General features: G+C 45.0%; 2 protein-coding genes across 5 annotated transcripts in view; both read left to right on the forward strand.

The window, feature by feature from the left end:
- The first annotated feature begins 88 nt into the window (after nt 1-88).
- gaa (alpha glucosidase) lies at nt 89-9964 on the forward strand. Of its 3 annotated transcripts, none has more exons than XM_031569405.2 (19): nt 89-942; nt 1141-1292; nt 1518-1683; nt 2016-2112; nt 2269-2388; nt 2642-2760; nt 2857-2988; nt 3351-3461; nt 3750-3863; nt 4222-4306; nt 4382-4499; nt 4614-4747; nt 4955-5106; nt 6553-6701; nt 7301-7442; nt 7691-7789; nt 8121-8285; nt 8721-8873; nt 9268-9964. In XM_031569405.2, exons 1-19 carry the CDS (start codon nt 445-447, stop codon nt 9331-9333), a joined length of 2772 nt encoding a protein of 923 aa, XP_031425265.1. In that variant the 5' UTR covers nt 89-444; the 3' UTR covers nt 9334-9964. The 3 variants fall into 3 exon arrangements, 2 of the variants coding, with proteins under 2 accessions (XP_031425265.1, XP_031425272.1); XM_031569412.2 differs by having other exon boundaries at nt 6559-6701; XR_004163893.2 differs by lacking the exons at nt 8721-8873; nt 9268-9964 and having other exon boundaries at nt 7666-7789; nt 8121-8237.
- A 1236-nt stretch (nt 9965-11200) lies between these two features.
- Nucleotides 11201-16068, forward strand: part of tbc1d16 (TBC1 domain family, member 16) — a 30571-nt gene continuing 25703 nt past the window's right edge. Inside the window, exons 1-2 of one of the 2 annotated variants that reach the window (XM_012818210.3) lie at nt 11201-11532; nt 14217-14417. In XM_012818210.3, coding sequence (XP_012673664.1) covers nt 14249-14417 — 169 coding nt within the window. In that variant the 5' untranslated portion in view covers nt 11201-11532; nt 14217-14248. Of the gene's footprint in view, nt 11533-14216; nt 14418-15697; nt 15822-16068 lie in introns of those variants that run through there. The other variant, XM_012818233.2, reaches the window with a different exon arrangement.

Raw genomic sequence — 16068 nt, forward strand, 5'->3', positions numbered from 1 at the left:
ATATATATATATATATATATATATATATATATTAAATCACGCTAATCTGAGATGGTTAAGCAGAAAGCATTTGCTGAACTCACACAGAATCACCCTCCTATCTTCATCGAAATCCGAGCTAGTTGTTTTTGTCCCTCCTGACATGCCGTCAACTGTGTAACTTCTGTTGCCAACAGCAGTTGCGATTGCATGCTTCGAGCTGTACCGAGTTGGACATGCAGCTTGCTGAGTAGGTAATCGTGTTGTTATTGACAGAAATTCATTCTACATAAAGGATGCTGCGGACTATGGCGCGGAATAGATCAGTAGCATAACTGTTGTGATAGGACACTACGAAGGCTCACTCACTTCGTCTATTCTTTCTCCATTCATGTATGTTCATCTATCCAAACTCAATTAAGTCACGTTAACTTGGGTATCCTAACCGTAAAGATTTTCTCGCTAATGACGCACCATCACATTAGTCTCACACAATGTTTCTGTCCATCTCTTTTTTTATTGATGATAATTGGGCTGACAACATGGAGTTATTTGTATGATTACCGATCTTTGCATGTGAGGACTCATCCAAACATCGAGGGAGAATCTATTGCAGTTAGGGAAGGTCGACTGTCTCCGAGTCGACGTCTTTTGGACTGCCGGGATGAATGCAGTGTCCCCCCAGAAAGACGTTTTGATTGTGCTCGGGACCGAGCTCTAAGTCGGGCCGAGTGTGAGACCAGAGGGTGCTGTTATGTGCCTCTCCCTGCAGGCCTCTCTGGTGGGCCTCCGTGGTGTTTCTATCCTCCTTCTTACCCCGGCTACAAGATGGGTTCCTTCTTCCCCACCTCGAAGGGCAGGGCTGCAAACCTTACCCGTTCCAAACCCTCCTATCTTCCCCGAGACATCGCTACTCTTCGGCTGGAAGTGGCCGAGGAAACAGCCGGACGTTTGCATCTTACTGTGAGTCAGTGGATAGGGAAGTGAGAAACTCCATTTAACACAGTTGTACTGTAACATCATAAAATAAAATAAACAATAACAACAAAGACAGTCACTGTTCCACACACACTCCAAAGGTCCCCCAGTCTGATTTCTCTGAAATTACTTCTTTTTAAAGGTCTCTCTGTAGTATTTCTTGTCCACTTCTCTCTCTCACAGCTAAAAGACCCATCCTCTCCTCGGTATGAAGTTCCCTTGTCCCCTCCACCGTTTGAACCACCCTCTGCCATTCAGAACTCCTTGTATTCCATAGAGTTCCACTCTGACCCATTTGGGTTTGTAGTGCGTCGCAAGTCCAATGCACAAGTTCTGTAAGTCTGCACTATTGTTTAATGCCTCCCAAACAAACACACTCTAAATGGCTGTTGTCATATCATTTTCAATGTAAATGTTTTCTTAAATGTAGAAGTCTGCAAATCACCTTAGAATCATATAATGCATGTAGTGATAGTATATGCTGTTTCTCCAAATATCATGCTCAGCATCTACCTCTCTCTCTGGATCTGTGTGTGTGTTGGGGATGGGGGACATCTCAGGTTGAACACCACGGTTGCCCCACTCCTCTTTGCTGACCAGTACTTGCAGATGTCCACCTTTCTGCCCTCCCGCCTCATCTCTGGCCTGGGGGAGCACTACACGCCCCTCACTCTGGACCTCAACTGGACCTCGGTCACCCTGTGGAACAGAGACATGGCGCCTCATGTGAGTCCAGCGGCACGTCACCATACTCTTGTATTCACCTGCCCTCCCTTGCCTTCCATATTCTTTACACGTGATTGCAGTACTTCTCGTTGTCACATAAAGATAGCAATTCTGTTGTTGGAGGTTTTAAGGCTTTGACTTGTGTGCATGCACATACTGTACATTAAATCCACATACTTTAGATCTTATGCAGTATATGTGGCCTTAATGATCAAACGAGTGCCTGTCATGACATAGAGCTGCTGAGGGATGAATAATTGTGTTTATATTTGGTACTCTTAATGTGCAGGAAGTACTTTGACATGGCCTGTATGCTCCATTTTCTCCATCAGAGTGATGCCAATCTGTACGGCTCGCACCCTTTTTATCTGGTCCAGGAGGGCGATAGTCTGGCCCATGGAGTCTTTCTACTCAACAGCAATGCCATGGGTAGGCCTCATGTTGTCTCAGTCTAATTGAAATACTAAGCTGGTACTTACTAAAATAGTATCACTGACATTTTACATTAATCAGCACTGTATGTTCTGTTCAGCCTGTTGGTCTCGTATCTGGAGTAGACGTATGTCTTGTTCTGTGTGAGTACAGAGGTTCTGCTGCAGCCTATGCCTGCACTCACATGGGTGTCAGTTGGAGGAATTCTGGACTTCTACATATTTCTTGGGCCAGACCCACAGAGCGTGGTCCGCCAATACCAAGAGGTTATAGGTAAGTGATGGTGGGCTGGTCTCACGCCCAGAATGTCACAATAAATCACATGGTTGAGTAGACCGTCATAAACATAATTGATGCCAAAGCCAAAGAGCACCTCCTTGTTTTGAAGTGTAATTATGGGAGAGCCTTTTAGAGCCCTTTTGGAGCCCTTTTGGAGCTTGAAGTCAGTAGTAGACTTTCAGGAAGGAAACCAATTCTATGTGTCACGCTTGTTTTTCTTTTGGCCTCTGGCCTGCCTCCTCCACAGGGTATCCCATGATGCCCCCCTACTGGGCACTGGGATTTCACCTGTGCCGCTGGGGCTACCGCTCTACCAATGAGACACGATCTATAGCAAAGCGCATGCGTGAAGCCAAGTTTCCACTGGTAGAGAGAAATAAAGTTGTTTTTACACAGCTTGCAGATTTTTTACAGAAGTGGTTCCCCAACAGACCATGACCTTCTGTGTTCACTTCTGTACAGGATGTGCAGTGGAATGACCTGGATTACGCTGACAAGAGGCGAGTCTTCACCTTTGACCCAGTGCACTTTGGAGACCTGCCTGAGATGGTGGAGGAGTTCCATCAAGAAGGCCTGAGATATATCCTCATCTTGGCAAGTAATGAGCCAAGTCTGCTGTTGCATTGTTTTTTGTTTTTTTTAATGACAGTTAAAGACATGGGACTTATCCATCCTTCAGATGGTGCAATGTTGCAGTACACACTCAGAACACAGGATGGCACTAATTTATTGCTTAGAAATGGCTTAGGATAAGGCACGAGACCCATCTCAATCCACTAAATTACTGACACTCAAAGACCATAAAGATATTAATGTTCTGTGGACAGGATAGCTAAATATGAAATTAATCTAATGCCACAGCTTATTTGAAAGAAGTTATGTCAGGACACACACACTAAGAATCCGGTTTAAAGAAGTTTTTGTAAGACAGAGTTTAAATGTGTCTTACTCCATAGGACCCAGGGATTAGCAGCTCAAGCCAGCCAGGATCTTACTGGCCATATGACGAAGGGCTACGGAGGGAGGTCTTCATCAAGAACTCCACAGGACACACACTCATCGGGAAGGCAAGAGTTGTAATACCCCACACCTCATCCAAACACAACAGTCACACCTCTGCTGGGTTATCCATACGTGTTGCCTAGATTCACTCATGTCTTTTATGTCTACATCCAGGATTAACACACTACATATATTTGAAGTTTGTGTGTGTTTGTTTGTGTGTGCTTGTTTGTTTGTGTTTGTGTTTGTGTGTTTGTTTGTTTATTTGTGTGTGTGTGTGTGTGTGTGTGTGTGTGTGTGTGTGTGTGTGTGTGTGTGTGTGTGTGTGTGTGTGTGTGTGTGTGTGTATAAAGGTCTGGCCTGGTCCGACGGCTTTCCCTGACTTCACCAACCCTGAGACAGTGAGCTGGTGGGAGGAGTGCATCCGAGACTTCCATGCCAAAGTGCCTGTGGACGGCTTGTGGATTGTGAGTTCACATGTGCAGTCTGTGTCCCTGTGGTTAAGTGACCGACTCTACTGCAACCACCAGTCACATGTGCAGTCTGTGTCCCTCTGTTTTAGTGACTCTACTGCAACCACCAGTCACATGTGCAGTCTGTGTTCCTCTGTTTTAGTAACTCTACTGCAACCACCAGTCACTTCAACATCTTTTCAAAAGTATAAGCTCTTCATGTCCAGAACTGTCCAGAGTCACAGAAGACAGCATGAATATGATTACCATAGTGCCCTATAATGTCTACTGTCATTCGAGCAGTAGATGTGATGTAAGTACATAACAATGATAATTAAGTTCAGTCACAGTGTCTCACCTCTTTATTTCCAAGGACATGAATGAACCAGCAAGTTTTGTCCATGGCTCTGTGGACGGATGTCCAGACACCGATCTAGAAAAGCCACCCTACGTTCCAGGCGAGTAATCCCCCTCCCTCCTGCTCCGCTAAACATTTCTCTAATGCTAAACTGCCTGTACTGTTGTTACTGCAGATGTAATTGGCGGTCAACTGAATTTCGGTACCCTGTGCATGTCTGGCCAGCAGAATCTGTCCACCCATTATAACCTGCACAACTTGTACGGACTCACTGAGGCCATCGCCACCTACAGGTCTGGCAGACTAGTTACATATATCTTAAAGGATCTTTCATCACCAGAACATATGTACTTACTGTATGGACGTCTGATATCATCTGTCTGAATGTTTCACCCCGCCCTTACCAGTGCCCTCCTGAAGGTCAGGGGGTCACGACCTTTTGTGCTCTCCCGCTCGTCCTTCCCTGGGTTGGGACGCTTCTCCGGACACTGGACGGGTGATGTCAGGAGTGACTGGGAACAACTGCGCTTCTCTGTCCCTGGTGAGACACATAGCATTCCTAATCTTTACTCTATCTGGAGACACATTGCGTTTCTCCCACTGTGGAGGTTATGCCCTTCAGTACAGCCTACTATGCCTAAGGACATTAGCATGTTTTACTTTACTAGCACTAGTAGCAGTTATAACAGTTTAGTGAGCTCATAGTAAAACAATAAGCCTTTAGACTCTGACCTTGTCTTGGCCCCAGCTGTGCTGCTCTTTGGCCTTTTTGGGGTGCCACTGGTGGGAGCTGATGTGTGTGGCTTCGGAGGGAACACCAATGAGGAGCTGTGTGTGCGCTGGACCCAGCTAGGGGCCTTCTATCCCTTCATGAGGAACCATAACGACAGGCCTAATGTGGTAAGAGACTACCCTTCTATCCCTTCATGAGGAACCATAACGACAGGCCTAATGTGGTAAGAGACTACCCTTGGCCTGCAGTACTGATAACTAAACCCTCTGTGATCCTGTATGATTGATTCTCATAGTTGCAGCTTCCCAAAAACTAAAGCTGTGTAAAATGATACACAATAAGGATCAGGCAAATGTACATATTTTCTCACAACACATCAAGATGTTTTATTGAAATTGTGAGGAATATGTTTGGTTTCTGACATTAAATTCAGACTATTTATTTATTATTGCATTGTGGAGACACCTGGGTTAGAGAGTTGTTAGACAGAGATTCAGAGAGTGAGGTTTCCTTGACAGATGAGAGGTTCGCTGCCATATTGATAATGACATCAAATTGATGCGGCACTATAGACGCTGTGTTAAACATCCCGCCTCTGGTTCCAGAATGCCGGCATTCTATCTGAAGGGGTCAGTAGTTCTGCTGCCTCTGTTTGGTTCAGTGTGAACCATTCTATCTGAAGGGGTCAGTAGTTCTGCTGCCTCTGTTTGGTTCAGTGTGAACCATTCTATCTGATAGGGTTAGTAGTTCTGCTGCCTCTGTTTGGTTCAGTGTAAACCAATGAAGGTGGCATAATGAGGGGTCTTCTTAACGGCAGGATACCGTGATCTACCGTTAGAATAAAGTCAACTGAAGTCACTGTATGGTTCCTGCTTCATGCAACCCCACTTCCTCTCTGAGCAGGAGCCTCAGTTTTGGTTCTTTAGTTCCTCTCACCTGTGGAGCAGACAGCATGAAACAGCACACCTTTAGTTCCTCTCACCTGTGGAGCAGACAGCATGAAACAGCACACCTTTAGTTCCTCTCACCTGTGGAGCAGACAGCATGAAACGCACACCTGCCTGATTTCAGATGAGGCTTGGGTGAGGGTCATCACCAGCCCTTCTCTGTCACCAGATCCAATGTTCCAACACCTTTCTGCTGTTACGTCCTGTGAACCCCATTCAGAACAGTCTGAGCTCCTGAGACGGTTAGTGCTCTCAACCACAACGTGCAGTCTTCATCTGATTGCATCCCTTTGTATCATTTCTGTGTGCTCCACTCCACTTCCCCTGTCCCTGTTGACCCCATCCAGAATGAGTTCAGCTCACCCCGGCCACTCCTCATGCTCTTTGAGAGACAGTTCTATTATCCTGTGAAATCAACATGCTCTCTGTCATATTAAAATGTGTAGGAGGTGCTTGTTTTGTTGTTGGATGAATGTCATAGGAACTGATCACCTGTGTGCTTTGGCTCTTTCTAATGAATTATGTATAAGAGAAATTCTATCTGGAACATTAACCCACTGTTTGTGTGTGGGTGTGTTTGTGTGTCTGTGTGTCTGTGTGTCTGTGTGTGTGTGTGTGTGTGTGTGTGTGTGTGTGTGTGTGTGTGTGTGTGTGTGTGTGTGTCAGCCTCAGGAGCCGTTCGTGTTCAGTCAGGAGGCCCAGGCAGCCATGCGGAGCGCGCTGTTGCTCAGATACTCCCTGCTGCCGCTGCTCTACACACTCTTCCTCCGGGCACACAGCTCAGCTGACACCGTCGCCCGAGCCTTGTTTCTCGAGTAAGCTTCCACACTCATCAGTACAGTTGCACCCACCCACACACTCACACACTCACTCACATACAAGTGCACAGACTTGATTAACCTGAATCATGAACAATAATGAACACACACATTCAAGTTAGGTTCCCATTGCTCTCTATTAAAGTAATGTCCTGCAAACGTTTCCCTGTAGCCTTCTGTTCTCCAACCTTGAGACATTAATTGAGATGTGAGAAGTAGGGAACAAGAGGCCAAGTTTCGCTCACGGAGGTAAAAGAGAAACAAGAAATGGAAGGAGGAGATTCTGCAAAGTGAAAGTGTTAACGAGTAGAGATGAAGAGAGAACTTGATAGACAAAGTTGTTTGAGAATGAGACACTGGAAGGGAAGAGGGGAGATAGATTGACAGACAGGTAGATTATGACCTCTTGAATGGAGCGTTGCTGAGGCTTAGCATGCTAATCCTTGTGTTAAATGATGTGTTATTACTGGCACATAAAGCATAGCCTGCTGTAGAGCACTGAGGGAGCATCCTTGTATACTTGTTTATCAAAGCTCCCAAATATGCAGGGAAGGCTTCAGCAAAATGAATCCCTCAATCCTCAGTGTGTTTGTCAGGTTTCCCACAGATAGCAACAGCCGTACCATTGACCGCCAGTTCCTGTGGGGGAGTTCTCTTCTCATCAGTCCTGTTCTAGAGCAGGGGACCGTGGAGCTGTCTGCCTACCTCCCCCCTGGGATGTGGTACAGCTTTCATGATGTAAAAATCCTACTTTGACTTTTTGAATTTTAGTCATTGTAGTTGTTGCTCTTTTTCTCATAGTAAATCTTCAGTTGATGTGTAGCTGTGAGCAGATAATGGCATTAGTTTTGTTTTTTGTCCATGAACATCAATGCCTGTCACCAGCATTCACCAGTGTACCTACTGTATGTATATCATCTGTATGAAGGCACATGTTTATTCCATGGCTGTGGTTGTGAAGCCTGCTGCTTCCTCCACATTTCCAGGGTCAGCCCTATCGCAGTAAGGGCCAGTACTTTCTCCTCTCAGCACCCCTGGATGCCATAAACCTCCACGTGAGAGGGGGCTACATCATCCCTCAGCAGGTAGATCTTCTGTTAGCATCCAACACGCTCACATCATCCCTCAGCAGGTAGATCTTCTATTAGCAACCAACACGCTCAGCTCTGGGCTTGCTGCTCTTTGCTAGTATTTGAAGCTGTGAAAACTCACAACTTTAAAAACTTTAAACCCACAAATATCCTACTAATCCTACTCTAAACTGTTTGCTAATAAGGTTGTTATGGGTCAGTTGTAAGGTTGGACATCAGTGTGTCAGAATTGAAGTATGAAGACTAATAAATAAATAGTTTCATACAAATGCTTTATCACATTTAATGGCTTGACTGAGGTCTCTGTTATGTTTGTATTCGAAAGGTGCCGGCCCTGACCACCACTGTGGCACGTAGGAACCCTTTCAACCTGACGGTGGCGCTATCTGCTGAGGGCTGGGCCCGGGGTGAGCTGTACTGGGATGATGGCGACAGCTTGGACACGTACGAGAGGGGAGACTACTCCCACATCCTCTTCATGGCAAGACAGGTGGGACATGGCCACACTTTAAAGTGCCCTAGCTCCACACAGCAGCTACGTACATCACCCAGAGCCTCAAAGTCTCAAAGGCAAATATTTATAGTATACACCTGGAAGCAAACAGGTGGTTTCTAAAAAAAAATGGCTTTAGATCAAATAGCTTTATTCTACTACCTGTGATTGCTTCTGAAGTCCCTGCAAATAAAGGACATAAGCAGAAGGTTAATCATTCGGAAAGCAAGCAAAGAATAATGTGAGTCGCACTTAAAATAATGCATATGAATGTCCTCATTTTCCATGGAACAGTTTTAGCAGCAAGGTCACGTCAAGACAAGTTGGTCTTGTCCCCTGGTCATGCGTGCTCTGTCATGGAATACGTTTGTGTTGCATGCTGTGGTTGGGTAATTGTTTATGCACACTCTGTGTTTCGTACGTGTTACGCAGTCTCAGTTGGTGAGTGATCCTGTCAGGGTGAGTGGGGCCCTGGATGGCCTTGTCCTGGGTCAAGTGAGGGTGTTCGGAGTGCCCTCTCCCCCCAAAGCCGTGATGGCCAACGGGGAAACTGTGACTGATTTCACATACCGATCTGACACCATGGTAAGCCATGCATGAGTTTCAGAAGAAGGACATTCAGACTGTTTATCCTGTGTTGCCTCATTCAGAACTTGTTGCTGAGCAGCAAATGAGGATAACTGTCATGGCCACCCATTCACATTTGTCTGTACATTCAACTAGTTTCATAACTGTGCTCTTCAATGCCATGATGTGTGTCACTTGCTTACAAAAACAGGACTAGGTGATCGATACGTTTGAATTATTAATAATATCACCATGGAAAGAATTGAAGAAAATATGTTGCTGTTGTCCTGGCCTGCTGTGTTTTTGTTGTGGGTAGGACCGAATTTGTATGCCGTATAGGTGATGGTTTTGAAACTCATGTCACTGTGGGCAATCGATTGCTCCCTCATCCATTCTCTACTTTTTCCCACAGAGTCTGACAGTGGCGTCCTTATCCCTGCCCATGACTGAGGAGTTTACCCTGCAGTGGATGCTGTAGCAGAATGGACCCTTTTGTCGTATGAACTCTGTGATCAGGGACTTTTAGATTGGAATGTGTGAAGCAGCGTGATGATTTTATTCAGTTTGCAGGGCTATTTTATACTTGAAGCGCAACTCATGTTTAGCTCTAAACATACAGCAGGCCTGGTATTCAGGTGTGGCTGCTTTACTAGTGTCCTGCCTCCTGCCTCCTGCCCTGCTGCCTGGTCAACATGTCTGCTCCATTAGAGGAAATGCTGATCAAGATCTTAATGACACCGTCTTTGACCTCTCATAAACTATGGACTTCCTCACTGATCAGTCCTGGCAGGTGGAGCTCTGTCCTCTGTGGAAAATGGCCCTCAAAAATGCTAGTTTCCCCATTCGAAGCTGTCTGAGCCTCAGCATACCAAAGAACTGTAAAATATGGCAAAAATAGCTTCCCTCTGACACAGCAGAGGAGGTATTAGTTCACACCTGCACCACGCAGCAAAAATATGCACCTAAAATGTTCTGTAGCATCTAGTTTGCAAACTGTTTGAAATAAATTAGTTTTCTGGTTTTGCCTTAAATAAGATGGTCAGAACAAAGGGGATATTTTCATTTTTTCCCAACCTCTCATCAAAATAAAAGGCTAGACTTTTTACATACCCACATCTTTTTCTCATCATTTTAATAGTGTGTGTTTTGTCTGTTGCATAAAAGCATGAAAGTCCAATTTATTTTAAATATCCATGTAATGTGTATGCCTATGTATATGCATTTGAGAAACCTAATGTAGGTACAGTGTGCTGAGGGACAGTTGTAACTTGCTCAGCTCATGTCGTAAAGACATGACACTCATAGACAACATGTGTGATGGCATCAGCATGCTTCGTTTTCAAAATGTCAGCTTATGTCTCATTCACTGTCAAGTTATAGACAGAAGTCGTTTTGAGGGACACATGTATAACTTTTTAAGTTTTGACTTGACTTTGAATTGACAAGATTTTGACTGCACAATTGGTGCGTTTTGACAGAAGCACAAGCAACAGGTGGTTGTATATTAATTAGCTGTATACAATGTGTTATATTCCAATACCCTGATCAAATATGAGCAGAGGTCGGTTGGTCGACAATTGCAACACGCATTACAATCGGTTGCAACCAGCAAGCGCGCATAGCTAGCGAGTGAAATGGGCTTGGCTCTTCTGCGACAATGTGACACCCTTGGTTTGAAAGCGACAATCTCTTTGGCATTTCAATAAGGCTGTAAGACAGCAAATAACAGGGGAAAAAATTGCTTGATGGTGATTTGAATAATTCATGGCTGTTGCCGTAAATCTTACTTTACCCTTTCAAATTGGCATATTACAATAGTCCCACACATGTTACAATTGTCCTCAATGCACTCACTGCATTAAGATGAAAATTAGAGGGAAAAGTAAGGCAAATATGCTTCAATTAGTGCAGTAAAATAGGGACCAAAGATGTATGTTGCATATGTTAAAATGAAAGGTGTCACTTAATATTAATAATTACGTAATATTAACCAAACTAAATGTATTATAATGCGTTTAGTTTTAGTTATTATAGCCTATATTATGTTTCCTGTCATTTATGTGAAGATTTACTTGAAGGGATGTGGTATTTCATTTCACCTTATAAATATACACCTGAATTAATTCATCAATGTTGAATCCAAAAGAGCGTGGGAGTCGTTCATTTCATACAGTACAGTGCCAGTGTCTTTACTTCGTCATGATGATGTTCTTATAACGGTCTTGATGATGCTCAATGACGATTCAGCAAAGGCCAGCTGTGTTGGAAGACCAGCCAACCAAACGAGGGCTTTCTCGTTTGACCTCTAAAACGTCACAGGATGTCAATAAGAACATCTTTTCATCTCCTCCTTCATTGTAACATTGAATGAACGCTGGACACTGACATTGCCCTGCGCCTTTTCATTCAAAGGTAGCTCACCGTTTGCATTTCATATTTTATTCAGTTAAATGAAGGAGCTGCAAAGGAAGAGGGTTTTCATCCCCGGAAGCAACGGAATTCGGGGGGTTGGGTTATAAGCCATCAGCAACAACGTGCCATGTAGAGTAGCGCGGATAAACATAGCTCCCGGTAAATAAAAAGAAGCGGAACTATTCGTGTGTCGGCGTCCTGACCTAAGACCACTGCCAGCTGAATGGAAGCGCGGCTCGAACTGTAATCCTCGGCGGAGCTGAGGGTGAGGCATACGTACCTTCTGTTTTATGTATCCTTCATTAATGACTTGTCCTGCCCGGTTGCACTGCTGTGTCCTCCTGCATGGGGCAACTTTTACGATTACAATGTAGCAATTCATATAGAATCTCACGATGGAATATCAATACTTCAGCGTGGTAGTTCAACAAACGTTTGGAATTAGGATGGCTGGTAATAGATATGCAGTCATGGTGGAACGGCTCTTTGCTTATAAATATTTTATATTAGCCGTTTGCTGCCATGGTCGGATTGAAAGACGGTGACGGTGAAACCCTACCTTATAGTCAGTGGCCAAAGTTGTATTGTCAGTGCATGGTTAGCATGTAGCAGACGTTTTAAAGAAGCGAGATATTGCTAGCCTGCTCCTGATGGTATCACAGATGGAGTGGACGTTTGTATGGTGATATGTCACCTCTACCTGGTCAGCCTCCGGTTTCCTGATAAGTGATATGTTCGTGGTCACTTGAGGAAATCGCCCACGTGTGTACATATGCGATTTTCTATATACATTCTATAAATATATACGCTTTTATAAGTACGGATATTTTGATTCAAGGGATTTTCAGCAAACAGTGCCAAGATTCCTTCATATCCCACGTGTCACATTCCTAATAGAGAGTCCCACCGCCTAGCCGTTGAGGTCAGCGGTGAGTGTTTTGCTGTGTGTTCTTGATAGGGACACATGCTCTACAACCTCAAAGTGTTGACAGACAGCTCAAAGAGGGAAGAGGGCTATCTATCGCTTGGACAGGGACTGTTGTCACATGCCGACGTTGAGGCAGAATCAGTCCATCCCACATTGACCCACTTGCATGCAGGATATTAGTTACTTTATACAATCAGTTGCTTCCTGTTCTTTCTTTTCATGCAGAAATCCGTGTTGCTGCCAGCATTCTCATCACTTTCCCACAGTACCTACGGGACCGTTGCTAGCTGCTTAACCTGACTAGCTTCTTTTACTGCTCATTTGCAATATGTTGCTCCTCAGCTCTCCTTGCATTCCGCCACGAGCCATCCGTCAACAGCGCCCGACGTTACGCATTCAGAAAGGATACCGTACACCTGATATTCCCTCAGGGGCTGGTTCTTAACGCTGTCTGTTTGACTTGCTACTCCCTAGCTCTCCTGCTATTTGACTGCTTCTTCCCCATCCGCCAACACTCAATGTTTTCTCAACAGAAGAAAGGGCCCGGGCTTCCTGTTGTAAGTGTGTCAGAAGGAAATGTCGGGGCATTGCAATGATGCAAGGAGGTTATCAGGGGAAAGGGAAGTAGACTGCATTCCATTGTTGCTGGTGTGGAGGAGTATTCGTCTTGGGAGCGCTGGGTATTCCCATCAGTCCTTGGTCAGCCGCTAGTAAGCTACTCACAACTGGCAGTTGGCAAGATAAGAGTGGGTAGGGTGTGTTTTCCATTCACTTCTATGTCAAGTGCTCAGGTCACCAATATTGTCATGTAAATTAGAGATGAGGATAGCTGGACATGTAGACGCTCTTATCACCCTCTAGCCTAGACCACAGTCCTGATGTTGCCGGGAAACCTAATCAGCGTGTTACTTTGCCCAGGAGTAAAACCTGAAGCTTTTAAGACTATTTGTCTAATGTGTGTATCCTGTGTGTCTGTGTCTGTGTCTGGTATGGGGTGCAGCTGTTCACCAGCTCACAGATTAGGCTCCGGTTCCTGGATGGACCCGGTGTGTGTGTGTGTGTGTGTGTGTGTGTGCATGCGCTGTCACTGTTTGCGCAAGGAGGGACTGCACCTGGACTGACTCACAAATAGACGTAGTGCGTAGACAAGCAAGATAAGAGTGAACGTCTGCATGCGCAGCGTGGCTCCAGATGCTGACACAAGCAGTGAGAAATGGACACTCAAAATGACACGCGGACCGAGCTGACTCCAGAGAAACCACATTAACAATTTTTTTTATTTAAATCCTCTCTGCAGTGCATTTGAAGTGAAGCCCACAGTGGTTATTCAGAGAGAGTCATCCGTATGGGTTGAGTTAATTATTAATTGATTAAGGCTTTTTTTTCACTCCGGTTGCATGAAGCATTGAGCATGCTCATGCATTAAGCATGCCGGGCCATGGAGGTGGGCATGCACTGGAGGGCATGCACTGGAGGGTGCTTCGTGTTTTCTTTTACTGCATGGCATCAGCAGACTGGCACGCACCAAGAGGTGGAGTGTTGTAATGTGGAGCCCTTGCTGTGTGTGCTGGCTCAGGCTGATGGTGGGAGCAGCAGCGCGAGGCTGGCCTGTCTCTCCCTCTACATCTGTATCCTTGTGTGCTGCTTGTCCAAATACAGCATCCATTATGTGGTATATCATGTGTTTCACAGCTCTAAAAGCCACAGGTTATGTGTTTTCTGAGTACAACGTAAGGAAAGCTCCATGAAAAGATCCATGTCGCTCACCGCCGGTACTCTAAATGACACCATGTCCTGGTCAGCATTCTAGGCGTGTATAGCAATTCTGTGTAGATCAGCTTATGCTAAATTTGTCAGTCTATAATCTTAAAAAATATTTGTCTCCCTCTGTGGCTCACTTTGTCCCCTCTCTGTACATCCCTCTTCCCCCCCCTTCTTCCTCAGACGATGGGAGGAGCGTCCCGTGCTGGAGGACATGTCATTCATCTCTCCTTCTTCTTCTTCTTCTTCTTCTTCCTCAGACGATGGGAGGAGCGTCCCCGTGCTGGAGGACATGTCATTCGGTCGACTCCTACGGCGTGCCTCCACTAAAGCCTCTGACCTCTTGACCTTCAACTCGACAGGGTCGCGTGGAGCCCTGGATGGAGAGATCATCTTCTCCAAGAACAATGTGTGCGTGCACCCAGCAGAGCCCCTGCCAGGCCTGGCGGAGCACCACCCAGGTACCCCTGCCTCCTCTCAGCCCTCCTGGGGCTTTGGTGCTGTGTGCCCAATGGCTGTGCCGAGCGAAGCTTTTGAAACGGCGACGCTTTCATAGCAAAAGTGATTTGGAGCTTTGAAGCTTTTGACACCCTCCTCCATCAGGTGGTCAATACATTTCATAGGCCTACTGCGAGTGCGGTCATTCCGATGCTATAACACACTGGTTTTGACGCTGTGTACGTTTTGCTTCATTTTTATTCACCTCTTAAGGATAGGTTTCGTCAGAAAGGTGGTAAATATATGTAATGTATTACTGTTTTCAGTGCGAAAAGTTCCAAAAAATAAAATTGACAAATCATCCAGAAAACAACTTAACATTATTTCAGTAGTCTTAACCCATAGGCTACACAGTATGTTGCAGTTAACACGATCCCTACAATGGGATGGGGCCCGTGCGTGGTAAACCAAGCTTCGTTTCCAAAGATCAAGTGGCAGTGTGGTGTCAAGTGAGGCTCCGGTGTTGCTTTGTTAACTGGAGACGCATGTCAAGACTAGATCCCATGCATCCCATCCCTAGTGTGGCCCACAGTCAGGCTGAGGTTGTTCTCTGTGCCCTTACTGGCTCTGGTGAAAGTGCCAGACAAGAAGGTTACTTTAGATGATGAGGTCCTTGCTGTAGATGTGGTGCTTATTAAATGAGAACACAGGCCGCAGAGGCGGAGGTGGTGGGTTTGGCCAAGTTTTTAAAGCATTTCAAAACGGCTGCTCTCTGTTCCCATGTAAGGTATGTGGTAACCCTCTGCTGCTCAGTCATGAGATGTTATCTGAGTCATGTGACCAAATGCAGTCAAGTCATGAGTCCAAACGTCAGGTGGCAAGTCTTCTGGTGTAGCATCTGGTGTTATGACCGTGACTAATAGATGAATAGAGGTTGTGGACATACTCACGAATGGTGTGTGTGATCATTTAGACATGGATGGTTTAGGACGTAGTGGTGAGATACTGGCAAGGGTAATTAGAGCTGTCACAAGACATTTTAGTTGACGATTACTGTTCATTTTATGCCACTATGATAGTATAATCCTAAACAGAGCTTAATAATACACATACATTTTATTAAGAAGAGCCATTAATAATCTTTGAACTTATCAATAGAGATGACATGTCTGTTTGCCTGTTTGGCACAGTGCAGACATGACATAAATAACAGCTTAAATAAACAAAGCCTATTAATGATATACACAAAGAAATGCTGTGGATGGTGGCTTTACAACTAAAACCATGATGTTAATGTTAAAAGGTTCCCATCGAAATGCAGTTGGTCGAACATTAGAAGTTAAGCACCTCGAGTGAAACCGCTGACAGTGAAGACGCGGGTGCAGGAAGATGGCGTCTTTAAAAGAGCACCGGTCAAACCTCAGAAGGTGGAACACCACTTGGAAATAGTGATGGAAATATGACATTTCTGTTCGTTTCATCCAGCTGTTTTATACAGAAGAATGGAAACAATTCAAACAATTATGCAAAATGATTGCGGTCAGCTTAAATATAATGTAATAATTGTGACCTAAGGCCTTAGGCTATGTTTGTGTTTGGGTAGGTTGGTACCCAAGAATCATCACAATTATAAATGCAATATTTAGTTTTTTGCTATAAAAAATGAGTATGTCT

Source organism: Clupea harengus, chromosome 1 (assembly GCF_900700415.2).
Source record: "Clupea harengus chromosome 1, Ch_v2.0.2, whole genome shotgun sequence".
NCBI lineage: Eukaryota > Metazoa > Chordata > Actinopteri > Clupeiformes > Clupeidae > Clupea > Clupea harengus.

What these genes read in the sequence shown, in the direction of transcription:
- gaa (XM_031569405.2), top strand. Translation starts at nt 445, where the DNA reads ATGACGCACCATCACATTAGTCTCACACAATGTTTCTGTCCATCTCTT. An exon ending in ACTCAACAGCAATGCCATGG is followed by an intron (nt 2,113 to 2,268) that starts GTAGGCCTCATG and finishes GTGTGAGTACAG; the next exon opens with AGGTTCTGCTGCAGCCTATG. An exon ending in GAGGCCATCGCCACCTACAG is followed by an intron (nt 4,500 to 4,613) that starts GTCTGGCAGACT and finishes CGCCCTTACCAG; the next exon opens with TGCCCTCCTGAAGGTCAGGG.